A 27509-nucleotide genomic window follows, 5' to 3' on the forward strand; every position below is an offset into this window, starting at 1 on the left:
AGCCACCAGCCACTAGCCAGTAGCCAGTAGTCTGATAACCTCCGACCTCGTGGCTCGTCGTTTTCAACAGTACTTGTAGTTTTGAACCGGTTTTTCCTTGGTATGAGAAAATGTCCCACACGGAATCAGAAGTAGTGAACGTGAAAGCTCTGATGCTTCTTCAAAGCGGGAAGACGGAAGCTGTGCACACCCTCCGTTCAATGCTCATCGACGCGATAATCAACAAATTCGGTTCGAAGAGACAGATGAAGCCGATCCCTCCGATCTGGCAGCCGGCTTCTTCCGACCCGACGAAACGCACCGAAGAGGCCCCGTCGAAAAAAGCCGAGGCGAAATCGTCAAAAAGCCCCAACCGTTCACCCGAGAACGAGAACAACGACTCGGACTCTTGGAACAGCGTCAACCTTTTCGAGATACTCGAAGAAAACAGATTCACGAGCTGCACCGTCTGCAGGGATCTCCTTCACACGTCGGAAAGTCTCGTGGAATGCTCGGAGTGCCACTCACTTTATCACAAAGAGTGCCATACACCGCCGATCACTGAAGATCTGAGCGACCCACGTGTCGTCTGGTACTGTCGCGACTGCATAAAGCCACTCTGCAAGCCGAAAACTTCGGACTCTTCCAACTCGAAGCCTTCAAAGTCAAACTCGACCGGGCTCAAGTCGTCCTCGTCTTCATCCGGGTCGAAGACGTTCGGCGGGACCAGGCTCGGGCAGAGCAAGAGCTCGAGCCAGTCCAAGTCTCACCTGCCCAGCATCAACATCATATCCGCGGATAAAAGACTCCAGATCATGAAGAAGAAAGCGGCGAGGAAACAGGACAAAAGGACTGTCAATAAATAAACACGAATTTATGAAGATTCAATTTGTGTCTAAGCCCATTTTAAGGTAAATCCTTTTTTAAAATGTTTCTGGGAGAATTTGTAAAGTTTTAACTTTTTACCGTTAATATTAATGAAAGCGGTGAGAAAAAATGGAAAAAGGACTGTTAATAAACGAACACAAGTTTATGAAGATGAAATTCTGTTTAAGGCTATTTTAATGTAAATATTTTTTTAAAATCTTTCTGTGAGAATTATTATCGTTTTCTGTCCGATTTCCCCTTTGTAAAACTAATAAACAAATCCTCTACTATTTTACTAGTAGTTTTGGCCATTATTTTCAAGTAATTTTACTGTTAATATTAAAGCGACGAGGAAACATGGCAAAAGGACTGTCAATAAATGAATACAAATTTATGAAGATTCAATTTCTGTTTAAGGCCGTTTTAAGGTAAATACTCTTTAAAATTGTTTCTGCGAGGATTTGTACAATTTCGATTTCCTCTTAGTAAAACTATTAAACGAGTCTTCTACTATTCTATTAGTAGATTTTGCCACTATTTTCAAGTATTTTACTGTTAATATTAATGAAAGTGGTGAGAAAATGGGATAAAGAGAGGGAGAATAAAATTTTATTACAATAAAAATTATATAAAGTGAGGTTGGTTACGTATTATTTTTCTAATAATCACTTCATGTTGTGCCTTGTAGAAAGTAAATAATTATTTAACAAAATGGCAATATAACATCTAGAGTTTACATACTTATAATATATTGTACTTTATAGAAACATTCTCTTATTTATGTGTATTGTTCTTATAAAAACTATTAGCTAAAGAAAAACAATTTCACAGACAAACTTGAGACAAATAACAAAAATCTAACAACATAAATTAATGTTGAATTAGAAATTTTAATTAATGTTATTATTTTGTCCAAGTTTTATTTATTTATTTTATAAATTACAATTTTATATTAACAAATATAAATTTTCTATCTCCTTTCATCAAATATCTTCTGCAAGAGGAATACTTTCTTTGCTTTTCTCTAAGAATACTCGATAAGAGAGTAGTTGACGTAATCGCTTTGCTACTTATTCTTGAGTAGGGGAAGGTGAGGTTCTAGAATTCAATAAATCAGACAATAAATTCTTCAACTTTTAACACACTTTTGTTTTTTTATGTACACAACCACAACAAAATCTTAATTAATGTAACAAGTCAGCCACAACTCTAAATCTGGGATAAGTCTGTTAACAAAGGGACTCCAAACGATGCTCACCATGATTAGCATTCTCAGCACCTCTGGTTCTGGTATCTTGACAGTCGACTTTATCGTATGGGTCACAACAGCTGGTCCTTGCTGGCTTTGGCTAGCTGAGTCACCTTTGTGAGTTTCAGACGGAGTGTGGTGCTCCTCTTCCGGATCGACTCCTGGAGTCGAATGTTCACTGCCTGAGGTGAGTCCTGGTCTTGACTGACTGGTTTGAGCCCTTGGCCTAGACTGACTTTTGATTTGCAAATCATCCCTTTTTATACCTGTTCCTCTACCTGAGTAGGGGTGGAAATTCCTTTTCAATCAAGGTTAGGGGAATTCCACACTGCTGGTGGACCGACAAAGACTGATGTCACGACGACGCCCCACGTTGCTACATATTTTTGGTCTTGTGAAAACCCTTCAGCACTAAATAACTCGACGTTAGTTATTTGTTTGATCAATTGTCCAACTGTTGCAACTTTATGTTTTCCAGGTTCATGGGAAAAATCCTATGACTCCCATCAAGGTCTGCGACACCCTTCAAAGTTCTTATTTATTTGACCTTATTGATTTGTGTAATTATTGCAGGGCTAGGTTTCCCTGGCTTGTGAGGAATGTATGTCGCTCCTGTCTGTGCTATGACGCCCTTTGACTAACTGCTTAATTATTGGAGAGTTTATTTCCCAGATTGTAGTGGGACGTCACATTATTCCGAGTGATTGCTGCATTTTCATTTAAAAGTGATTAGATTTACATTAATGGGTTATGTTGGAATGATATACTTTTGTCCTCCCCATCCAGAATTAAGCCCCCTTTGTTGAAGAAGTTAAATCCTAGTAGCATGAGTTAGGCATATTTTCCATGATGTTTATTTCTATGGGCCACGCCATGTTAGCTATTTTTATGTCTATGTTGGCTGTTGCAATTAGGTCTACTGCATCCATTTACTGACAATATTATATTTTAAATTTTTAAACAGTTTTTTTTTTTATATAAAAGGTTTTGTGTTTCTTGGGACATGCAGTTTATGGTGGATACTGAATTTTATAGTGCTGGAATGTGGTGTTTTTGTATTTTGCCTTGTTTTTTATTTTATTTTATGGCGACATCACCACATCTATTAGTTTTTTGGTGTTTTATTGTTGGCCGACAATTCTGTGAATAATTTTTTAAATTCTAAAATTTGTTTAATATTTTTTCCTATTGTTGGAAATGTGTTGTCCTCTTTTTAAATGTTTTATTTTTTTGATAGTTTTCATTTTGTGTATTGTTATAGTTTCTGTTGGGATTGCTTGTATTTCTGTTGTTATCATGGTAAAAAAACTCTTGAGATATTGTTTGTTTGGTGTCTATTGAAATTTCTGTAGCCATCATTTGCATTGTATCTGTTAGGGTGGTTATAATTTGGGTTATGGTTAAAATTTGGATTTCTAAAAAAGTTATTTTTGTAGTAATGGAATCTGCCCTGAAAGTTTGTGTTGTAATGTCTTCTATTGTAATTGTGCCTTCTATTATTAGTATCATTTTTATGTTGTTTGTTGTAGTTGTAACTTGTTCTGTTATAAGGACACTGTTATTAACTTTTAGTTTGGTTTCATACGGTACAAGCTTGTTGCGAAAGAGATTTACCCAGACACAGTTTAAACCTGTTTTTGCAGCCGAAATTCTTGCTTCAAAATGGTGAGATAGGGAAAGACGCGGAGTAAAAATAACACCCAGGTATTTGTACCTATTCACCACTTGGATTTTGTTACCTTTATAAAACCATTTTTCTGAGACTGCTGGTTTACCCGCATTGCAGAAGATCATAATTTTTGACTTTTTTAAATTTACAGATAAGTTCCAAAGGTCACAAAAGCACTCAAAAATTTGCATATTATTTTGCAAACTAGCCGGACTCTCAGCAATTAGGACTATATCATCTGCATATAATAATATTTTTATTTTGGTATTACCAACAAGAATTCCTCCTTCTAGTAGATTAGCAATATCGTCCACAAAAAGGGCAAATTACATGGGGCTAAGCAAACACCCTTGTCTTACTCCATTCTCTATTCTGAAGTATTTAGAAATTACTTCCGAGGTCCGAACCGCTGAAGCTCCCGAGGCATAAAAGCATTTAACTATACCCACAAACTTAGACAAAATACCCATGTTTAAGAGCTTTAGGAATAATGATGAATGATTGATTGAGTCAAAAGCTGCCTTTAAGTCTATGAAAAAGCAATACACTTTCCTTTGCTTTTCTGAGAGCTTCAGTTGCATTAGGTTAGACAGAAGAAAGATGTTATCGATTGCAGAATAATATTTTCTGAACCCAGCCTGAAATTTGCTAAGCAGATCATTCTTTTTGACATACTTTTCTAAACGCCGGTTTAACATGGAAAAAATAGTAGTAATGTAGTATCATTTTTATGTTGTTTGTTGTAGTTGTAACTTGTTCTGTTAGTAGTAGGTCCATTGTTCACAGATGGGTAATTAAAATTTGGGAAGCTGTTGTTAGCCAATGATATGCCTCTGTCATTCATTGTAATTTAAACTTTTTTAATCTTGTCAAAATTATGTTGATAACATTTTATGTTATCAGTGTACCCATTAAAGTTAAATATTTTGGATGAATTGCCTTAATTAAATCCGTAACATTTGTACATTCATTTGTTTCTCCTAATAATTTCAATAATTTTAGTTTATAATCTCTGTATTGTCCGAGTGGAGTGTTCTCATCCTGAGGAGCAAACAACAACTGTGCCTTTGTTTGGAAATACTGTTTCTTGGACGTGCCATGTGCAATCTATCTCTAATGTAAGAAATTGGCAGTCATTTCATCGCTTTTTCTGTGCACTAAAATAGCTGAAAAAATTTAAATTTGTTTCTATTTCTTAGTGCAATTGGTTTTAGTTCTGTTAGAAAGTTTATTATTGCTGCAGGCTGGTATAGCTGGAAGTTTGGTAATAATTTTATTTTTTCTACTAGCATAGGAGAAATACTATTTTTAGAAAACGATTTGTGTATTGTTTGAGGTATTTCGATGAAGTGAGATGAGCTTTCCGAAGAGCTCTCGTCCTCGGAATTATGTAGAATGCTAAAATCCGGATATATGTGTTTGTTTGGCTGATTTTGGAGGAATGAGGATTGATGAAAGAATGAAGGAGTTGGTGTTTTTTGGGTGTTTCGTCTGGGTCTTGTGGAAGGTGTGTTTTTGGTTCCATCTCCTTGGTGCTTTTTTTGTTATGAGGTGAAATGTTGGGGGTTTTATATGTTGTTGGTGTCAATGCTTGCTTAGGTAGAGGACGTTCCCGGGGTCATAGCATTAGATCCCGGTTCGCCTTCAAGTGACTCAATTCTGGCTTTAGTTGAGTATTATTCTCCTTCAGGATAGCATTTTTGTCCTCAAGCTCGAAAACGAGTTTTCGGAGCAGTTCAACTTCAGTAAGAAGGGACTCGTTAGGTACCTCTGACCGCCGAGAGCCAGTGTTGAGAAAAGAGTCTGGCACTCGTCAAGGTGCAGAATAATGGGATCTACACTCGTTGCAGAATACATGATTGTGGAGAACACAGTCAAGGGGGGGGCATGGGATTATAATGGTCCTGGGTATAGACAATGTTTCAGCAGAGATGGTAATAAAAAGAGAACATATACTCAACTATAGTTTTTCGAAAAGGGAAGGTGGAGAGGAAGATACAAAAAGGGAGAAATTCCACTCCTCCACCCCATCCATTCAAAAAGAGCAAGCCTCTGTAGTGATAACACCACCTATGGAGACCATTTCCGTAGAGGTAATGTTGAGATGGAGATTGAGCAGGTCATTCCGGAGACCCAGACACTTCCTCTTCATCCAGAAGCAATGATGCTCAGTGAGGAAGAGCTATTGGGTGAGGAGACACTTCTTCCTCCCCCAAAAGAATAATACATGGAGAAAATGAGAATGCTCCAGGTGAACATCCATCATGCAAAAGCTGCCTCAGCAGTAATAGCTAGGATGTTCACAGCACAACACCTATAGGCAATTCTCAGCCTGGAACCATGGGAAAGGACAAATCAGAGGTTTTCCATTACAGAGGTACATGTCCATTACTTAGGAAAAACACTAATTATATCTGTCTTGCAGAATTCGTATCCAGACCTCATCAAAATAGAGGTAATGGATGGGATAAAACTAGTGGCAGTGATAACATTAACTACTTCTCAGGAGAAGAGGACACCCTCCCCCAGAAGAACTGCAGAGATTGGATGACTACTGCCGCAAGAAGAATCTCCCCTTACTCACAGGATGTTATGTTAACACACACCAAGTCTGGAGAATCAATAACAACTACAAATGAGGTGAGTTGCTCTTAGAATTTTCGGTGAAGGAAAAATTATTACTTCTTAACATAGGTGGGGGACCGCGGTAGCCGAGTGGTTAGCATGAGAGACTCTCACGCCGCGGTCGTGGGTTCGATTCCCACCGTCGCCTCTGGCCCTTTTTTCCCGATAACCCCCAATTTGAACACACAAAGAATTCGTACTATGGCTAATATGCAAGATCATAAGGCCAATAAAGGGAAAAAAAAAAAAAAAACAGGGTCAACCCCAACCTTTGTCACCAAAGCGATAGAAGAAGTTTATTCGTTCTCTTAATAAATTTGAGAATTAAGTTATTGGATATTATCATTTGCAGCTATGCTCTACACAGTGTCGTAATGAATTGAAAGGTTTCTAATGAAGACTATGTCAGACTTTAGAATAAGGTTTGACATTGAATCAGATACGACAGACCATATACCATATAGGAACCCTCAAAACACTGACTGGGCACTTACTGAGATGGTGCATCATGACTTGCAACAGTAAAGAAAACAAAAAACCTGCAACGAGTTAGAACTTGCAGTTGCAGAACTCACAGGATCTATAATTGATGCCCTGTGAAGGAACTCAAAAGAAGACAAGGACCACTCTGGTAGAATAGAGAACTGGGCAGACTAAGAGTTGAAACCAGAAGTGCATTCAACATGGCAAAAACAAGCAACTGGAGAGAGTTGTATAAAACCTTATACAATCATACCATCCGCAGGACAAAAAGAGAAACCTTTCATAAATTTAGAAATCTCAGTATGGACAGACTGCACAAAGCTCTTGTCAAGGACAGAGAACATATAAACACTGCTCTGAAGAAAGTAGTAGCTACAAAGAAGATGCAGAACAAAATGTGATGCTTCTTCTAAATACACTTTTTCGAGGCAGTACTTATGTCCCACTTGGAAAATAAGAGAACACAAGCAGAGAAAAGAAAATGGGAAGACAGCAGCTGAAATATACACAATGAAAAAGTTCCTCTGGTCAATCAATTCTTTCTGCCCATATGAGCACCAGGAATGGATGAGATTCTACAAAAAGGAGCAGGAATTCCAAGTGTGTATATATAGAAGCTACTTTCTTTTTTTCTTATAGTTTTTCACATTTCGGAGTTTTTTCGGCTCTGGGTGTATCAGATTCTTGAATGTGATTGCGATCTGGAACAGTACTTGTCTCCTGCACGTATCTCGTTCAGTTTGATATGCATTTGTCCAATTTGTTCGATGAGTTGTTGTAGTTCCGGGTTTAAAGGCTTAGCCGGGCAGCGTTGGACCTCCACAGCAGCAATTGACGGGCCTACCCCGGCTTCGAGGTTCTTGTCAGCAACGTTTGCCTATTTTTCTACTTCGTCCTGCTCAATGGCTGCAAGAATGCCTCTGGTACGAGAAGGCATTGCTCGTAGCCAAATACCAAATAGTACGAATAACTTGTGGCGATGCTGAGTTATCTGCTAATGTCTTTGTTGGAGGGGGGGTGCTTGTCTTTCTCGCACAGCCACCCCACCGTTCATCGTCGCTGGAGAAAAGGGGGGAAAAGAAAACGGTAAAGAATATAGAAACGACGTAAATTTAAAGATTAGGAAAAACTATGAATTTATTGAAGAAATGATCTTGACAAGAAACAAGCAACAAAGAGGAAAGGGAAATTGAATGGAGAAATTCTTCCTGTACAATACAAAAAAATATTTTTAAAAAAATTGTGTTCTTTAACTTGCAAACAATGATATGTACCTGCAGGTTAAAGTTTACTTAAAATGGTGATTCCTTTTATGAAATAAATCAAATTATAATATATGTCCTAGAAAATAGATCCGAGTTAAATATGAATCCACCTGGGTACGACGAAATTTCCACGAGGTAGGCGAAATGTCCTTTTTTTGGCCGGATTTTCACGACTCAGACTGGAACGACACTGCGATATCCTGACGAAACGGTTGTGAATTCCTCAACCACCGTCTTCTACGATAACTGGAGGGTGCTCGATGAACGAAGGCTGATGACCAAACTCAGTCTCCAGAAGAGTCTGCCAGCCGTTTTTGGTAGAAAAAATCCACCACCACGATCTCGTTGATGTTGATGATGAGAACGACAGTTGGTGGATCGCTTTGTGTGAGGGATGAAAATCCCCAATCGACAAATTATACAAAACATCAATGACAAAAATGAAATAAACGTTCTTAACTGTTTCTTTTCTCTCTAGATGTTTTTCTTGTTTTCTTCTTTCTTCGAGGTGTTTTTCTTTTTTTTCTTTGATTTTATTCACACCTCATGAGAGCCTACGAACCATCCAAAAACCAAAAACAAAACCTTCCCTCCTCCCTTCTCTTCACCTTCTTTTCCCGCGCTCTTGAAAAGGGTGTTTGTCTTTTGGTCTTAATGTATCAAGCTCTTGTTTGTTATAATTTATTACTACCATCTTAAATGGAGACAATTGTGATGATTTTTATTCATATACCATTGCAGCTTCAAAATACAGGCAGTTTTGGGTAGATGAATTTAAGCCTGGTTCAGAAAGGAATCCTCGGCTTCACTGGCAGGGCATTGATTCACTGCACTTAGTACTGTCAACATCACTTTTCTGGAGTTCTGTTGGTGTTGAGACGGAGTTAACTTCTGACATAACAAACTTTTCAACTATTTTCTTGATACCAACCTAAGGATGATGGAGTGGAGACAGGGGTAGAAGTAGAACCATACAGGCAGTTTTGATATCCATGTGGGCAATATTCATGTTTTCCATGGTTGCTAGAGCGAACAGGAATTTCAGTAAGGAATATTTTACTACAGGAGAAAATGTCTCTTTGTAGTCAATCCCCTGTCATTGACTACATCCTTTCACCACGAGTTTGGCCTTGTACTTTGCTTCTTCTGTAGAAGATTTTGTAGCTTGAACACTCACTTGGTCTTCAACGCAGTTTCGCCCTTTGGCAAATTAGCCCATTCTCGACAAACGAATTTAGCTCCTCTGGCATTGCTGCCTTCCATTTAGATGCTTGTGAGCTCTACCTTGCTTCCTTTACCTTTGAAGGGTCTTCATTTTCTGAAAGCAAATAAAATCTGGATCCGCTTTAGTTTTTGGGGTTCTTTCTGAATGTCTCTGTGAAGATCCCCAGAGGGAATCTTAAATGGGGTTGTAAAAATTTAAGTTTGTTATAAATATTAAAATTAGACGTAGAAATAGGTTAGCTAATTGTTGGGAAAGCGTATTGTGCCAGGTTGAGTAACGGGAGCCGACCCGGTCTTTCTCAAGAACTCCAGACACAGCTAAAAAAAAAAAACAAAAAAAAAAACTGGCAAAATAATAACAGCTGGATGTTTTCGATTGAGAAATGTGGGTCGATCCCGGGGCAATCGCCCTAGAAAAATTGGCTGTTGTGCTGACGAGTGGCCTTATTGCTCAACCCTCAGGATTAGCTAATGCCCGGACTCATCCGAAATAGCTTAATGACCTGGAGAGGACAAAGGGCAGTCGGGTCACCCGGAAGCATAGCAGTATTTTCGAAATGCAACTGTTACCCACCTCCTCCCTGAACGGATTGATACAAAAAGGACAATCGGAGTGAAATCAAAAAGAGAACCCGGGTAGAGTCCAAAGAGAGCCCAAGTAGAGTCGGTAGTACGGGAGTACGCAGTTGAGTCAGTCGGAGTGTCCCATGGAGACGACCAGTGAGTCTGTCAAACAGAGTCAAAAGGGTGAACTGGTGTGGCAGATTAGCCAGCGTAGTTCGCAGGATCCATACCACCGAACCGACGAAATCGATGCACGTATTCCAGTCCTGTGAGTACAAGTTTTGTCAATTGGTTTGTGGGAGATTTGGAGAACAGTTGTGCGATTTCGGGCTACTTTTCGCACTACGATCCCAATAATTAAGCTCCTAGTATTAAGGTTTCGTTAAAGAGAGTAAGAGCATTAGTTATATCTAGAATTAGTCTTCCAGTAATAGGTTTTGTATATGAATTGTTTAATAGGAAATAAGGGTTGCTATTTATAAGCAGAGTTAGGGCGTTTTTCACTAGTTGATTATACATATTGGGAATTGTTCAGTCATATCAAATAAAGGGACCTGTCTGTTCTGTCCGAATTGGTGTATCTTTCCCCCAAACCTCCTTGTCCAGAGTTAGTAGTAAGTAAGAAAAGGGTGTTCACCCGTCAAGCCCGGGCAACCTGACAAATCTTACCCCTAAAAGGCTTGACGGGCCTAGAGTGGAGTAGCTCACTACCCTCTCGGAGCACCCTAGCCAGCGACGGTATTCGAACGAGTCACGAGCCATGCGCACGAAAAAAAGGAAACCGCTTATCACAAATTGGTGTCAGGTGTGGGGTAACCGGCTTAGAATGGGGACGTGGGGAAAGGTGGGACCCAGAGTGGTTGGTAGGGGAACACCAGCCAACGAGGCCTACACGGCCTCGTCGCCAAAACCATCAAGACTAAGAACATTCTGCCTTTTACAGGGGCGTTCTGCGCAATCCGCCTTCTTCTGTTGACGGATCATGGGGAGGGGGCATGGATGAAGGAGGCTGAGTCAAACAGTTACGGACCTGTTCCAGTTATTCAATCTTTCCCTATTTATATCTCACGGGCTTAGGAGCTTGGAATCCTCGGCACTTCAAACCTTAGTAGAGTTAGGAGAAATAGGGGTTGGGTTAGAGCGAGCCGCACGGGAGGAGGTAAGCTGTTCTCTAATTTCTCTGCGCGAACTAGCTGGCTAATCAGGAGGGTCCGGGAGGCTTTGCCTTTGGGGCTTTCCTTGCTTGCAGGACATGAACCAGGCGACGTGTTCTCTCACTATTCACTGGCGGGGGTGACTGGAGTGGAGGCGGCCAGAAGGATGCATTTAATCGTGGAAATACTGTTACGAGCCACCCACCCCTGGTTATGGCGGTACGGTGTAGACAGTGTACCTTGGATCGATGAGGTCACTCGAAGGCGGACTCGGGTAGAATTGACATCGACGGACTATCTGCTGGTCAGTGAATCCCGAGATTACTACGCTGTAGTGAGCGAAAAGGAGCTATGGAGGTGTCGGGGTCGCCGCCCATCGTCTGCGCCGCAATCTCTGGTGTCCCGCAGGACCCCTTCCTGTGTGAGTGTTGCCTTCTTCGGGGACACCGAGGTAATGCGACAGCGGTGCCAGGGGATCGTCCACGGGGATGACTCCCCACTGTGGCTGTGGAATGAAGAGAGGGACACCTGGACCTACAGCCTGGCGCAACCTGACAAGGTGCTACTCAAGTGCCTAGACGGGAGATCCGAGGAGCAGAACCTTCAGGGCGCAGGAGTATTGGAGCTCCCAGAGGGTTGTTCAGCTGAGACCTCTGACCGGCTACTACCACTGAGGTATCGAGGAAAATGTTTATACTGTTTTTCACAATAGGAATAACTTTACCCAATGTAACATACTTTTCACTACTTAATTTGACTGTCATCATTTCTAAAGGTTCAAGGACACTGATAAACTCTTGTAATATTTCTACTTCTGCAGCTAGTAACATCCTACTAATGTCAGTGCCAAATGTCTGATAGCTGGTAATAATTCAAAAAATATATGTAGTATGTAGAATTCCATCTTGTTTTTACATCTAAGATAAGTTTCAATATTTTCCCTTCAGGAACATAAACATTAATACAAAAACTTTTTAGTTCATCAGTTGCCTTTGTGCCTTTTCGTACTCAGGCTATGTCATGAACCTTGGTGATGATACCCTTAGCACTTTCTACCTTCAGTGCGCTCTCACGTACGAGGTTAAGTGAATGTGGAAAACATTTATTACGACGATTGACAGAAAAAAATTCAACAAGGCCTTTACCTTGCACCACTGATGGTGAATTTTCCATGTAGCCAAAACAAAAAGGAATTCTCGGGCAAAATACCCAGAAGTGTCTCTCACATTTAATAATATCTTTATTTACGACAAGCCAATTTAAGTATATCATACAATTTACATATTTTTCACAGAATACAATGAATTATGAAATAGATCCAACTGAACATTGGATGCATGCATTTATTCTATGCATCGGAGAGTGACCATGTAGTTTGTTTTGCTAATAGTAACATAAAAACAAAACTTTGTATATCTTGTTCTTTTATCAGGTATATTAAATTTAATTCTTTCTAAAAGTTCCGGACAACAATCTGAAACTGTTATTATCATTGATGGTGATGGTCATAAAAAGGCGCAACTGAGGACTTTAATGTATTATAATTTGTGATGATAAGCACATAAGCAGTTTCCGATGCGTTGCAAAAATCATGATACTCCATGGCACTTGTTGGAAAATTAATTATGTTTCTTTCAATTTTTATGATTTCTAATGTAGGTAAATTTTGCTGAAATTTGTACCACTTATTGGCCATATCTTCTGGTAATATATCATCCCAACTTATTTTTAGTTCCCGGAGTTTTTGGAGAATAATTTTTGCGCATACTACTACTGGCCTCAATAGTCCTAAAGGATCAAATAGCCTTGCAATTGGCTAGACCTTCGCTTGGTTTCTTGTCCGTGTGGTATTTGTTTAATAGCAAAGCTGAAGAGGTTCTAATTCTGGATTCCACAGTAATCCTATTTTCACATTCAAATCTCCTGTCTGATTCAATATTCGCCTTGGCTCCTGTTTTGTGGAGTCTACACCTTTAAGGACTTGTGAGCTATTTGAGTACCATTTGTGTAACTCTAATTGACCTTTCTTTAAAAGTTGAATAATTCGTTGTCTTAATATTAGAGCCTCTTCAACGTTATCACAACCAGTCAGTAAATCATCGACGTAAAAATTCCTTTGTATAATAACCGATGCCTTTGGATATTTGGTCTCTCCTTCTATGCCTAATTGGTGTAAACATCTAGTAGCTAATCAAGCAGCCGATGCAGTTCTGTACGTGACGGTATTTAATTGGTATACTTTTAATGGTTTGTATGGATCTTCCCGCCAAAATATTCTTTGGAGATCCCTTTGTGTTGGTGTATTATTAATTTGCTGATACATTTTGGTTATACATTACTATTTTGTGCTTCCTGAACCTTACAAGAATAGAAAAGAGTTCTTGCTGTATAGTTGGGCCAACTAGTAGTGCATCGTTTAGGATGCCAGAACTTGTTTTACAAGAGCCGTCGAATACGACTCTGAATTTTGTACTTGAACTTGTTTTGTTTATGACACCATGATGTGGCAACTCAGGGCCCCTTTCTTCCTCTTGAAGCGCTGTCATGTGTCCCAAACATTCGTATTCGCACATAAACGATTTGTATGCTTCACAAAATTTGGGGTCTCTTTGCAATCTTTTTTCTAATTGAAGAAATCGATGCCTTGCAATTTTTTCGGAATTGCCTGTCATTTGTGGGAAGTGTCACCTCGAAGCGTCCAGATTTGTCTCACTTTGTTGTGGACACAAAACTTTCCTCACAAATCCTTTCGTCAAATGATTCGACCGTTGAATTAACTTCTTCTTGTTCCCAAAATTTGATGAGGCTTTCATCGAGGCTGCAATGGCAGAATGTTGTTGCAAAGGATAATGAATTTTTTATACCTCCTGCAATGACCTATCCCAATTTTGTGTGTTGGACAGATTGGTAGATTTGGCCCTAACTTAATTTTTTTCATTTAATCTCAAAAAATTGGTCTGCTCCAATAAGCAAGTCAATTGGACCTGATTTGTGAAAATTTGAATCAGCCAATACAATGTTTGCAGGTAATTTCCGTGATGAAATGTCTATATTTTTTGTTGGAATAGAAACAAACTGTAATGTCGCCGACTTTTCTATGCTTTTCTAGAGTGCATATGTTCATTAACAAGTTAAGGTTATTGAATGAATTTTTAATGTAACCCCTGGTCTGGTTTGTTCAGAGGAAAAGCAAAATTTAAGAAAATAATGAACGGGCACCAGATAGTCTTTTAACTATCAAGGGGGGGGGGACAAATGTTAGCGGCTAGGAGATAGCTCCTCGTGAGACGGGAGGGTTCGCGATGAAACTATTTGAACAATCAAGAAAATAAAGAAAACAAATAAAGAACAAAAAGGGTGATGGTTCAATTACATATATTTACACATAAAGAAATAAAGTTAAGGTACTACGAAACTAAAACTATATACATAAAAATTTGGCCTTTCTTAAACAGTAAAATGTCTTAAGTGAGCACTCACTATTTGTCTTCTCCAAGACACAAACGAATGTATCCGATTATGAGAAATAAGACGATATATCCATTAGATGAAAATCTTAGATCATGTTCGTAGGGTGACTCGTGGAATCCTTCCAGTGCTGATCTGGCTTCCTCTTGCGCGCTACAGTTTCGACCAAAGTCCAAAGAGAGCAAGACAACACGACATCCACACCAACTCCAGGCCTCGACTTAATGACCCGGTTACACTATTATTATTATAGATTAACAAAAACAATAATTTATAATAAAGTTTAACAATACCTCACTAATAAAAAATCCATATGACTAAAGGTCCAACAATTTGATATAATAATGTGACCATACGGCTGAGTTATACTCCAGAATAGGCCATACTAAAGATAAGTAAAGCACGCTTATACAATGAAAATTCATAAATTCTATTGTATTTCTCTTTAAGAAGCCAAGCAATTTTAAACTTTTGTTTAGTCGTTTCAATATGTTAAACAAAAAAAGAGCCTAGAATTGAATTCACGGGGCGAATATAGTGTTTTGTGAACTTTGTGTATTTGATTTCGTGTTTTGAGGGAAATCGAAATATTCGTTGGGGAACTTTGCTGGGTGTCTACTAGGTGTTTGAAAGAAATTAGAATATTGATTGGGGAATCTTGCTGGGTGTCTACTCTGTGGTTAAAAGCGATGTTTCCTTGATGGATAATTGTCTGGCCCCTGAAAAGTTTTCAAGAACTGAAAATCATTCATGAGTTTAGACGTCTTAGTAAGACATGGAGTGTGACACCTCTCTCATAATCAATTAAAGTGTTGGCTTGAAGGGGATTGTGGTTTTTAAAATATGCTATTTGTTTACACTATATGAGTGAGCAGAAAATCAGTCTCATTGTCGATTTTTAAAAATTTAAAAGCTGCCAGATTGTCTGTCACATGGACGAGAATATCTTGTAGAGACTCTAAGGAGGGCTTGCCAGTTGAAGGCTTAAAATCTGAAACTGCATTTATATATTGACTGCCCAGCATACGAGGACTTTCGTAAGCTTGAGTGATAGCTTTCCACGAGAGTTCGTAATTGGTGTCCAAAATGGGAAATTTGTTTATTATTAAGCTTCCCCCGTAAGCGCAGAAAGAAGGAAACGGAATTTTTCAATTGAAGGTATCGTAGCATCATCGTGAACCAACGACACGAAAATATCGTGAAAAGCAGGCCATTTCTTAAAGTTTCCATCGAAAGTAGGAAGGTTGATCGTCGGTAATTGCGCACGCACGATTCTAGGTTTGTTCAGATTTGAAGTGTTAAAGGCTTCCACGAACAGAGGGAGTCAAACGGGAGTTGTTTGACACAGTCGCAAGTAAAGTGACATTGCCTCATAGAAGTATCTTTTCGCAGGAGATTGTGTCGTGACTTCGCTTGGCGAAGGATATTCCTGGAATTTATTAAGTCGCATATAATATTCTGTCAATTTGTCCCAGGTTTGATTGTATTTATCGAAATTTTCTTTTAATTGAGTATGCATTGCCATAAACAAGTGAATTTGAGAAGGGTCTGCAGAAGCTAAGCATCCTTGTTCGGCAATGGACTTTTTCCGACGAATCTCCCCCTTCGGCCATGTTGAGGAATTCCTTTGTTACAAAATACTAATGTGCGTATATAAATGCTTAAACAATATCTGATTGTAGGTATCTACAATATTTCAAAAACAGTGGGCGATACGTTACCATTTAAAAAAATAGTAGTATATGCTAAAAATAATATTAAAAAAAAAAATTAAATGCTACAAAACTACTACACATAAAACCCAAAATATAGTATCAAAATGTTAAATCCCTTACACAACAATCCAGCCCGGAGGACCAATGTTTTGTAGACGCCGGTGGGAGAAAGTATTGGATATCTACCCTCCAAGTCCCCGGGCGCTACCAGGGATAGTTGCCGGCTGTTGTGTAAAGGATTTAGTGGATAAAAATTTAATAATTCGTTTAATAGTTAATTTTATTAATTGACAATGTATGATATAAATACCGAATCTAAANAGAGATATAGAGAGAGAGAGAGAGAGAGAGAGAGAGAGAGAGAGAGAGAAGTTGATACACAAAATGACAATGTTGAAAAGACAAAGAATAAGAACGTTCGTACGTCTTGTTGTCGACTCACGACAGTGAAGATCAGAAGAAAAGTTCGTGCTTATCTTGATTGGGGTCTGGGAGCCACTCGCCGGACGAAAAGAAAGGTACGTTTGTGCGCGTACCATTTGTAAACCAGGGAGCGACTGACCGTTTTTAGGACGCCTTGCTGAAAAATGACGTTCTCCCTCCAATGTCTTGATTTTTACAAATTATCGGTTTTTTTTATAAATTTAAAAAAAATGTTTACATTGGCCTAAACTCCCTCGTAACAGCCAAAAGCACAGCACGCTGCGATCGCACAAGCGCTCCCCATCCCGAAGAATGGAGCTCATGAGTCCATGCCGGAGCAGTGTAAATCATCACTGACTCGCACAGTGCAGAATAATAAATAGACCGTGTTCTATATGATATGCCCCACCCAGCCCATAAATGACCAATTTTGCTCAAAACCTGATTTTTTAACTTTCTTGCACTTGATTACTTTAACTTTTTTGCATACAATAGCACGTATATTGTTAATTTTATAAGTAGAAAAAGGGAGAGAACAGTAAGTACCTTATATTTTAAGAAAATTGGTTTGCAATGGTCATTATATTTGGCGCTATCTATTATTCGACAGTTCTCCAAGGTATATATCTCATTGTCAGGCATCTTCTGTTAATTCTGATTAATAAGGGGATTTTAATTTAATCATTTAACAAAAATTATTTTTCTGATAGCTCAAATGAATCAGTGGATTTGGTGATTTAGCATCGTTAAATAGTTCAAACTTCATTGGTATTTGATCCTACATGAAAAATCACAACAATTTTGACAAATAATGACACAATAAAAAATGGCAAAATAGGACACAATGTAATATAAGACAAATTTGTAATAAAAGGAAAGGTATTATTATGGCCCATGATGCTTCTTAATTGGACTGACAAGTATAATTGATTGATCTAGTTTACATCTAGTGCAGACAAAATAATATTCGACCAATACTTTCTTTGGTCTCAAACCTCTTAGTTCCAATTCATTTTAATAAAGCCATTATCAAAGATCAAGGCCGGTTTATTAAGTTCATACTTGGGAGCCGGTTCACGACGAGCTGCAGTGTCATAGCGATGATCGCGGTGTACACGTTGACTTTTCTCGCGCTCCTCTGCATCACTGGTGCGAACAAAGTGAGGAAGAACGAGCACCTCCACGAGATTTGGAATGATTTGGTCATGCAGACGGCTAACATAGCGAGATGCCACAGCTGCGGTCATAGCCAAAACTACATAGAGAGAACTCTGAACGATCTCGAAGTGAAAAATTTAAGGATCGAAATCGTTAAACAGACCATACTGAAACAACTGGGGATGTCGAAGGTGCCTGAAGTCGACCTGTCTACTCAGAAAATCCCACATCCCATCAGAGAAGGATTCTTAATGCTACACGAACAGTCTAAGATTAAACCCACAACCCACTATAAAGACAGGATTATAGTCGTTTCCTCCGGTATAATCATACACCATACTCACAATTAGTACACTATAACTTTTTTTTTGCTTTCTTATAACTTGGCTGTATAGATTCGCTAATAAATTAATATATTTAAGCTTCATTTGCCTTTAATCAAACAAAATTAATTACAATTAACATCAGAAAAGACTCGTAGTTTTTTATTTTATTTTTTATTATTATTTTTTTATTACCATCAATTAGAAGATTTAAGTATTGAGGGGAGCATATATTCATGGTTAATCTCCCATTGCACTTCACTGCATTAGTTTATCAAAATTTCTCAGAAAGGAGGTCATATAGCCATTTCGGCAAAAAACGACTTATAGGATTTTAAGGATGGGGATCTGTTGGATAAGGCTAAGGCAAGACTATTAAACTGATGGGATAGAATACTGTGGAACTTAGTAAATTTTTGGATAAATGAGACGTGAATGTTCAAATATAGTTGAGAGATTTACAATTGATCTTTAGTTTGGAAGGATTGGATTGGATATTGTAATGTTTAGTGGTTTCCCGCATTTGTATGCTGTATGTCCAAATAGGATTTTTTTTTTTTTTTTGAATACCCCAATGTTCTTAACTATCTGAACCTTGGGGACTAATCCCTGAGACACCGACCTTTCCATCCCAACACATATTCAAATGTATTAAATAAAAATTACTATTTTTTACTAAGATCTGCAAGACAAACATTAGCTAAAATCAAGTTTTAAACTGTTGGAAGATGGAAAGGCAGATGCCGTTATGACGTCAGGATGAGAACACTCAGCAAGAAATCTGAAGCCAGAAATATCTGGAACGGAAACTGAGTTTAGCCATTCACACAATTTTCAATTTCTTCCTTGAATTTTTTCCTTTTTGTTGGGTGCCTTTGAATTTAATGTCATTACTTAAACGACAACTTAACATAAAATGAACTTTTTCATCAGGTGCCGTGTGGGGAGATGAGAAAAAATTACAGCACGGCTGTTTGCTTATTTTCTTCCGTGACATTCAGTAATTTTATGTGTTTTGCCATTAATTTATCTTGTAAAACATTTTTAGTCTCTTAGTTTGCCCTGCCTGTCCTTGAATGGACTGTCGAGACACTTGTCACCAACTTCAGTACTGGGTTGATTAAAGATGGTGAAATGCCCCAAGTGTGCAGAGAAGTATGATTGAAAATGGACATCATACCTCAACAAGAAAACACTTTTTTTTAATAATTTCATTCGAAAATGAGAGGTATAAAGTGATAATTACTTTTAATTATTTACAGATGTTAAGTGTTATTCACAGAATAACATACTTGAAATCGTCCTAAAATTTGACCTACCTAGCTACTTAAATGAGATCGATGGTGCCAGACTTTGGTTCCATTTAAGCAAGCACAAAGTGAACAATTGTAAATTACAGTTGGCACCTTGTGTAACTGGAAATGAAAAATTCTTACCAAGATATATAAAGGACTATGAAATGCGCGTAACCGGTAAGAATTAGTCATAATGGTAATATTAAATATAACAAATTTAAATTATTGAAATATTTATCCAGCAATCTGGCTGGTTGTATTCTGTTGCTGTATATAAATAATTTCAGATGGCTGGAGTGAAATAGATATCGGCTGGGCTTTGGTGCGCAAATTTGATACATCAGAGGAATGTTACACCAGTAAAATTACATGCGATGAAAATCATGTGTATGATTACAATGATGCTTGCGAACATTTTTCCAATAATGAAACTGCTACTAAGCCTTTTCTTCTCGTGGACGTTCGACGGGAAGACAGAGTAAGATATGAAAGACTTTACCAATATTTATTTATATGCTGTAATAATTTATTTTGTTTAGGTCAATAGAGTAAAACGAAATGTAAATTGTACGAAAGGAATAACAGAATGTTGCCGAGAAAATTTATACGTCTCGTTTGCCGATATTGGCTGGGGAAATTGGATTATCAAGCCGACCGGTTATAACGCGTACTATTGCAAAGGAAACTGTGCCAATGCCGCGTCAATTTCTTTGAGTCAGACACCGTACCATTCTGTAATACATGTATGTCGAAAACTTCAATATCTTTTATTTTCCAATGTTGTAATATTTTGCTTATACTCTTTTTAGAAATTATACAACCTTAAACACAGCCTAGGTATGAAGATAGACGTCGCCCCTTGTTGTACGCCGAGAGATTTTTCTCCGGTTCAGCTCATCTACATAGATCACAATAAATCTTATCAATCTAAAATCATCCCTAATCTCACAGTTGAAACTTGTGGATGTGTGTAACAAGATTGTATTACATAGAAATTCCCTCTTCAGATCCGAGGATTAGATTTATTATTATGTAGCTGTGTCTACAGACGTAATGTACAAACAAATGTATTGTAGTAATTTTTAATGTACTTTAGCTTGATTATTATTAGACAATAATAATTAAGGCTAACTTAAATGGGTGTATTTGTTGTTTTAGTACTATGTATGGCCATAGTATTTTTTCAATACAGGGTGTAAAAAATCAAAAATTCTTAAAACAAAAAATGTGAATAAATGATTGATAATTACACGTTTAAAAACCGAACAATGTGTTTTTATTTGGAGTATGAAATATTCTTACTCTAATGTCCATTTCCTCATTCATTGAAAATATTTTACATAGCACATGATTTATTTATTTTTTTAAATCAGAAAAAGAACGATGTTTGGCTGAGCCCCTTAATCTGTAAATATAAATAAGAACGTTGAGACCAAACAGTTAACTTTATTAATATTGTTGGTAATATCATAAAGAAAGTAAGCCTGAAAGAGGTATAAAATAGTAAAGATAACACTTTTTTTTAAAACACTTGAATTTTTTGAAGCGCAAAATTGTAAAATCTGCATCACTCTAAAGGGTGAGATTTAGATCTTCTAAATCCGAATTAATTAGTAGAACTGATATAGAATACTGTTTAAGCAAGATGTTCGCTTAATTTTTCTTTTCTTTATTGACATTGATTTAACTACTATTCACACAAAGCCATTATGAAAAATTGAACAAAAAAAAAATTCAACTACATTTTTAGTTGTATGCATGTTAATTCGCAATTTTTTGCAATGTTATATTTAATTAGGATCATATTCTAAATTTTCATTTTAAAAAAATTGCTACTCCTCCAAGTTCATGTCCTTCTATAGAGAAAGAAGACTATTTTAAAATTATTAGGTAAGATAATAAGTAAGGAACGAGAGTGAGTGATTGAGAGAGTTGACTAGTGAATAAAAAAATGATTGAATGAGTGAGTAGGTTGGTTAAAAAAATTTGTACTCTTCCATGTTCATGACCTCTAGAGAAAGAAGACCCTATTTTAAAATTATCAAGTAAGATAATAAATAAATAAGGATTGAATCAGAGAAAGTGAATGAATTAGTGCAAATAGGTGGGTTAAAAAAGTCTACTTCTCCAGCATGATCATGTCCTCTAGAGAAAGAAGACCCTATTTTAAAATTATCAAGTAAGATAATAAATAAATAAGGATTGAATCAGAGAAAGTGAATGAATTAGTGCAAATAGGTGGGTTAAAAAAGTCTACTTCTCCAGCATGATCATGTCCTCTAGAGAAAGAAGACCCTATTTTAAAATTATCAGGTAAGATAAGTAAGGAGTGAATGAGAGAGATATTAATTGAATGAGTGTGAGTAGGTGGGTTAAAAAATTTCTACTCTTCCATGTTCATATCCTTCTCTAGAGAAAGAAGACCATATTTTAAAGTTGACAGGTAAGATAATAAATAAGCAAGGAGTGAATCCGAGAGAGAAAGTGAATGAATGTAGAGTTGAGTAGGTGGGTTAGTTAGTGAATGAGAAAGTGAGCAGGTGGGTGAGTGAATGATAGAAAATGAGTGGGAGAGAAAGAGAGAACGAAACATAAGACGTGTTAATTTAATAACAAGGTTTTAAAATGAAAAGATTTATATTTGTTTCGTCACGGCGACAGGTACGATCTGAAGCGAGGACCAAGATTGTTGTCCAATGTCGCAACAGTTGTACAATTCTCCTTCACACCAAATGTAGAGTGTGTGAGTGAATGAGAAAGAGAAAGTGATACAAAAGACCAGCTTAGACTATGCGAATACTTCAATGAATCCCCCTTTTCTAGTGTTATGTGCCTGCTGTTTAAAAATAAAATGAGTGAAAAAGAAGTTATAATTCCAACTATTATTCAAGCCCTAAAGTCCTAGATTTAGTAGTCCTAGTTAGTTTCTGGGATGGATTTTTGATCAGCTTTTTGCCTCTTTCCTGGGCTACATTCCTATTGAACAAAGGATTTATTTTTTAATACATTGTCTGATGGATCCACATTGGCAGCTTGGTATGCTACAAAAGAGTTCAGGGTCCTGATAGGTGTCCTCATCGAAATCAACCTCTTCATTGCTTCTCTATCCTGTTTGCCCTCGTAAGTGTAAGATTAAGATAAGTGCAAATGCATTCAATTGCCTGAAATTCAACCTATACAATTCCTCCTCGAGCCTTTGAATTATGAGAATATTGGAAAAATTATACAATAAAAGCGATTATTTTTCTGTTGATAATGTTTAAGTATCAAAGACAGTTCATAAATAATTTAACAAAACAAAACACAAATTATATTTGAAGTACAAAACATTGAATGTTTATCACATGTTATGGTCACTCTTCAAAATACATATTTTTAAATATACAATTTACAATACTGCTCCTTATAACGTTAATATAACTATAATTCTTTACTTATCACAAATATGAAATTGAAAAATTAGTATTATAGTATTTTTATATTCAGTTTATTTACATTATAAATTTAGTAGTATTTACATTTGGGATATGTGGTCAGAAGTCATTGCGATTACTGATTAGGCCTAAATCTTAGACAAAAATAAATATATTTAGTTTTTTTAGAATATAACAATACTTTCTTTTCAAAGATGTTCTTTAAGTTATATTTAAATTAACATTACCTAAACTCGACGCAATATTTTTTTCTATTTAAAAAAACAAATAAAAAACAGTCCATTTATCAGAAATATTTACAACTTAAAACAATATATTTAGCACGCTGTTGTGTATTTCATCATCCAACATTAAAATATTTTTCTTATATAATTCCACAAACCTACTGCATTATACACTAGCTTTATAACACATGAATTTTTTTTATGGATGTAATACAATATCAATATTTTTTTTATTTGGAGTACAAGAAAACTACAGAGGTATTTTTAATTTTAAACTGCGTATTAAGAACAATTTTTAAAATTAAGATAGTTTTCAAATAACCGGATACTTTTTTATTTATCCTTAACTTACAGTATATTAGAACATTTATTAACATTTCAAATAATTAATACATTTAATCTTTTAAAAGAATTAAGTTAATACATATTAGCCAGGTGAATTCTGGTTCTCCTAATAATAGTAACATTCTGAAAATTTTGTTATACACAAGAAAATTTTTAAGAATACATTTACCAAATAATACAGATATGTCTTTAATGTTTGTAAACAATTTACACAAAAGATTCAGAACATTTACGCTATCAGACCTGAAATCTGGATGATGTGCAGAAAACGAGAGTATACTGTATAAGGATTTTGAAATACAGTCAATACTTTTATCTTGTATTTAAGTAAATAAATAAAATAAAATTCCGGTCGGAAAGCATCAGTAGGCAAAAAAAAAAAAATTTACACATCCATTGAAATAAAGTACTCCCTAATTTTTTAAATGAGCCTGCATGGAAATTATCGAATCAACATCAAATACAACTGGGTCCACCAGAATTACTGTTTACAAAAGGTATATTTTAGGCAGACAATAACTTTATTTTTAAATTTTAGTTATAATCATAATAATACAATTTTCTGTTTTGACAAACAGATAAACAATACCAAAAAAATAAATATAAACTTTATCTATAATTAATAGCGTAAAATGTTAATTTTTTTTATTTACAAACCTTTTTTTTACTGTACAATATAACATGTAAAAAATTTAAAAATTCTTCGTAAATAAATTCAAATGTACATTTATTTATTGTTTCCTTTCCTAATGTTATTCAAATATCGATAATTGCATAAAAATATGTTAGGCCAAGACCAGAGAAAAAGTAAAATACTTAAAAATAAATATGTAGAGGGGAAAAAAGAGGCCATGTTGATCGTTTAAAGCTTAATCTTCTTGGAGACTTGAGCAGGAAAATGTCTTGTACAAAAAAATAATTTTTAAAAAAATCTGGTACAAGAGTTTTCTTCCATTAAATATGGCATTTAGTTTGACGAGTAACTTACAAGAGGAGGCTACGAACATGTCCGGCTGTTCTTTACAATGGTTCTATGAGCCGAGGGAAAACAATTTTCCTGACTGCTGTGCAAGTTCAACATTATTATATATCAATCAATTTGTTTTTTAATCTAGGATAAAAGATTGTAATAAATAATATAAGATATATTAAAAGGTACAAAAATTATATCAGTAAATAGGACCAAAAAAATATTTTTTGAAAAACAATTCACATTCATTTTATAAGCACTGTTTAAAACTCATAAATACAAATTTTATGGGAAACAAAAAATAGGCATTTTTGGCTGGATTGGGGGGGGGGCAATTTTTTTCTCTTTGATGCCCCTACCTTAAAAAATTAATAACCCCTGTGTTTTATTCAAATTCAACGTTATTATAACCGTTGTTATGGTGGATTGTTATATTTTCCATGTATGTCAACAATGTTTATATTTTATGCCATTATAAATGAGAAAAATAAGGGTGAAATTGACAAAAAAAAAACCTCAAATGTTTATATCACCGGTTCTGATTTATTATGTTTATGCCATTACTTGTAATTTATAGAGTTCTAAGTTTCCCTACAGGTAGTCATTTTTAAGTGATCACCATTTTTGTGAATTTGAGGAAAAATTGTAAAAAAAATGCACTCGGAACAAAAAATTTTGAGGTGAAAAATGTATTTTTTTATTTTCCCAAAAATTTGTATTGAAGGGTTTTTGGGGGTGCAAAAAACTAATATCATATTTTTTGACTTAGTATCACCAAAAAAAAGTTCCATTAAAATCTATGAACCCACATCCGTAGCTTCCCCTTATCGGATATCTGCACTTTATTCATCTGGGTAATAATTGAATACTTTATCCTTACCCAGATTTTTTAAAATTATTATTTCCTTTAACACAAAATCACATACAATTACTTAATATGACAAAAAAAGTTCAATTAAAACACAATTATACTTTTTGTATAACATTATCGTGTTAATTCCTTTTGTCAGCAAGTCTCCTCGCATGTTAAATCTCTATTATCATCAATGATATAATAATGGAGTCTTAAATAATGTGACAGAACCTAAAGACTAACGTTGAAAACGTTTTTCAAAATTTATATATGCATAGCATAAAGTTACAAAATACATCAGTTGACATATATACATCAAACATTTGAGAACAAGTAGAAAGTTACTTTATTTAATAACCGCTAACCATTTTACAATATTTAGTTGTTTATTTTAATTGAACATGAGAAAATGCACCAGTGGTGCTTAATTATTTATTGTTAAGTTCTTGTAACTTAGAAGATCTATGAACAAAAATATTTTCCACCTAGTGTCATTATTAATATTTAATAGATTTCATTTAATCTGGGCAATCTTTCTAATACAAAAGGCATCCATGGAGTATTAAAGATTTATGCTATATTAGCAGACTGCATTATCAACCAAAAAATAGAATATTTTAATGAGTTTTTTATTTATTTATTTTTTTAATTGGGTTAAGGACATCAAACCAGTATGTGAACCAATATGCGAAGTTTTTTTTAGGGTAGAGATGACTAAAGAAAACAATAAGCAACAAAACACAACGATTTGACCTGATTGACCTAGTACTTTTTATAATATTAAAAAAATTGATATATTGGTCGGCTCTCTAGTTAGATTTCCTTTCAAGATTTACTGAAATGACAGTCAAAATCTACAATAGTTTTTTTTCTTTGAATAGGTTCGAACGGTTTCTAGAGTATAGGACGGAAATGCACAATAGTAACCTTATGTTCATCAGGTCTTCTAGCTATCAAATTTGACTATAAGATTATGAATTATCCTTAAAAAAAGAAAAGAAAAAGAAACTGCTTAAAAACAGAATATATAATAGAAGGTTTATATATATATATTTTTTAAAAATTTAGATGAGCTTTTTTAAAAAAATAGTTTTAATTACACTACCTATGATGGGTCTACAGCATCAAAATCTTTTTTGTGGGATGAATGAGAAGGAGTAGCTGGCCTCGAAGGCTTTAAAGTCGGAGTCGTACTTTTCGAACGTTTCGTCTTAAGAGATGTATAAGGTGAATTCCCTCTTGAAAAATGTTCCTGGGCGTAAAGCAGAACGCCTATATCTCGATTTCCAGCATTCATCGCGATTGCCAAAGCAGTACTGCCATCCTGTAACACCAGAAGATCAGAATTTATGATGATCCGAGAGGGGAAGGGATTTACTTACATAATCTGTTATACTTAAATCGCAATCTGGCTGAGCTAGGAGCAATTTAACTATATCAATACAACCGTGTTCTGCAGCACACATTAAAGCCGTGCTACCATCTTCATCTTGTATATTAACATCAGCGCCAGCCTCTAACAACATTTCTACAGTGTCAATACGACCGTGCGATACCGCCAGCATAAGGGCAGTTTGGCCATGCTGAAAAGAGAGTTAAGCAGAAGTTGTACATTTATAAAACTATTTGTCAATTTTTTTTAAATTAAATTTATTTACCTCTTTGGCTCGTATATTGACATCTGCCATATGGAAGAGACGTCTCACCACCTCTCGGTCTGTTTCAGATTTCACTTTAGTAAGAGCAACCAACATAATACACGTATATCCCGCTGTGTTTAATTTGTTGATGTTGCAAACTTTTGAATCGAGCAAAATTGATACAACATCAAAATTTCCATTAGACACGGCGTAATGCATAGCTGTATTGCCCTAGAATACAATTATCAAATGAAATAACAGTAAAAATTAGAAAATTTTTAAATTGACTAATTATATTTCACTAACTGTCACATCTGTCATGTTAACTATGTATTCCAGAAGTGTGCTGGAAATCTCCTCAAAGCAATCCAGATAATCTTCAACGTGTAATGGATTTGAAGTTGTCACGCTTGATATCTAAAATAAAATATATAATATAAATTATTTTACACTGTTAAAATATTTTTACTAGGATGCCACTTGTATTACAAGTTTAAGTATGACAAGATTGAACATTAGATTATGTATTCAGGCAATAATAACGACATTGCGCTTACATATCGGAAGGAAAGTGCCCAAGTA

At 36.0% G+C, this 27509-nt stretch overlaps 2 protein-coding genes across 17 annotated transcripts in view; one reads left to right on the top strand and one right to left on the bottom strand.

The window, feature by feature from the left end:
• The first annotated feature begins 12 nt into the window (after positions 1-12).
• LOC106670450 (integrator complex subunit 12) lies at positions 13-20721 on the top strand. 12 transcript variants are annotated; one of them, XR_002910982.1, is made up of 6 exons: positions 1754-2282; positions 6190-6219; positions 6271-6404; positions 10869-11084; positions 11144-11754; positions 19429-19516. XR_002910982.1 is itself a non-coding variant. In XM_014400809.2 (5 exons), the coding sequence occupies exons 1-5, from the start codon at positions 17786-17788 to the stop codon at positions 20433-20435; spliced, it is 1149 nt and encodes a 382-aa protein (XP_014256295.1). In that variant the 5' UTR covers positions 16656-17785; the 3' UTR covers positions 20436-20721. The 12 variants fall into 12 exon arrangements, 3 of the variants coding, with proteins under 3 accessions (XP_024086200.1, XP_024086199.1, XP_014256295.1); XR_002910981.1 differs by lacking the exon at positions 1754-2282 and adding an exon at positions 3265-6125; XR_002910980.1 differs by having other exon boundaries at positions 6190-6404.
• A 2027-nt stretch (positions 20722-22748) lies between these two features.
• The window catches only part of LOC106670480 (KN motif and ankyrin repeat domain-containing protein 3), a 63345-nt gene continuing 58584 nt past the window's right edge, over positions 22749-27509 (bottom strand). For all 5 annotated transcript variants that reach the window (XM_014400887.2, XM_014400888.2, XM_014400886.2 and 2 more), the window contains 4 exons: positions 27234-27344; positions 26946-27158; positions 26670-26870; positions 22749-26611 (listed from right to left, as the gene is read on the bottom strand). In XM_014400887.2, the coding sequence (XP_014256373.1) occupies positions 26393-26611; positions 26670-26870; positions 26946-27158; positions 27234-27344 (744 nt within the window). In that variant the 3' untranslated portion in view covers positions 22749-26392. The remainder of the gene's footprint in view (positions 26612-26669; positions 26871-26945; positions 27159-27233; positions 27345-27509) is intronic.

This window comes from Cimex lectularius, unplaced genomic scaffold (assembly GCF_000648675.2).
Source record: "Cimex lectularius strain Harlan isolate CLEC.00 unplaced genomic scaffold, Clec_2.1 scaffold31, whole genome shotgun sequence".
Taxonomy (NCBI): Eukaryota; Metazoa; Arthropoda; class Insecta; order Hemiptera; family Cimicidae; genus Cimex; species Cimex lectularius.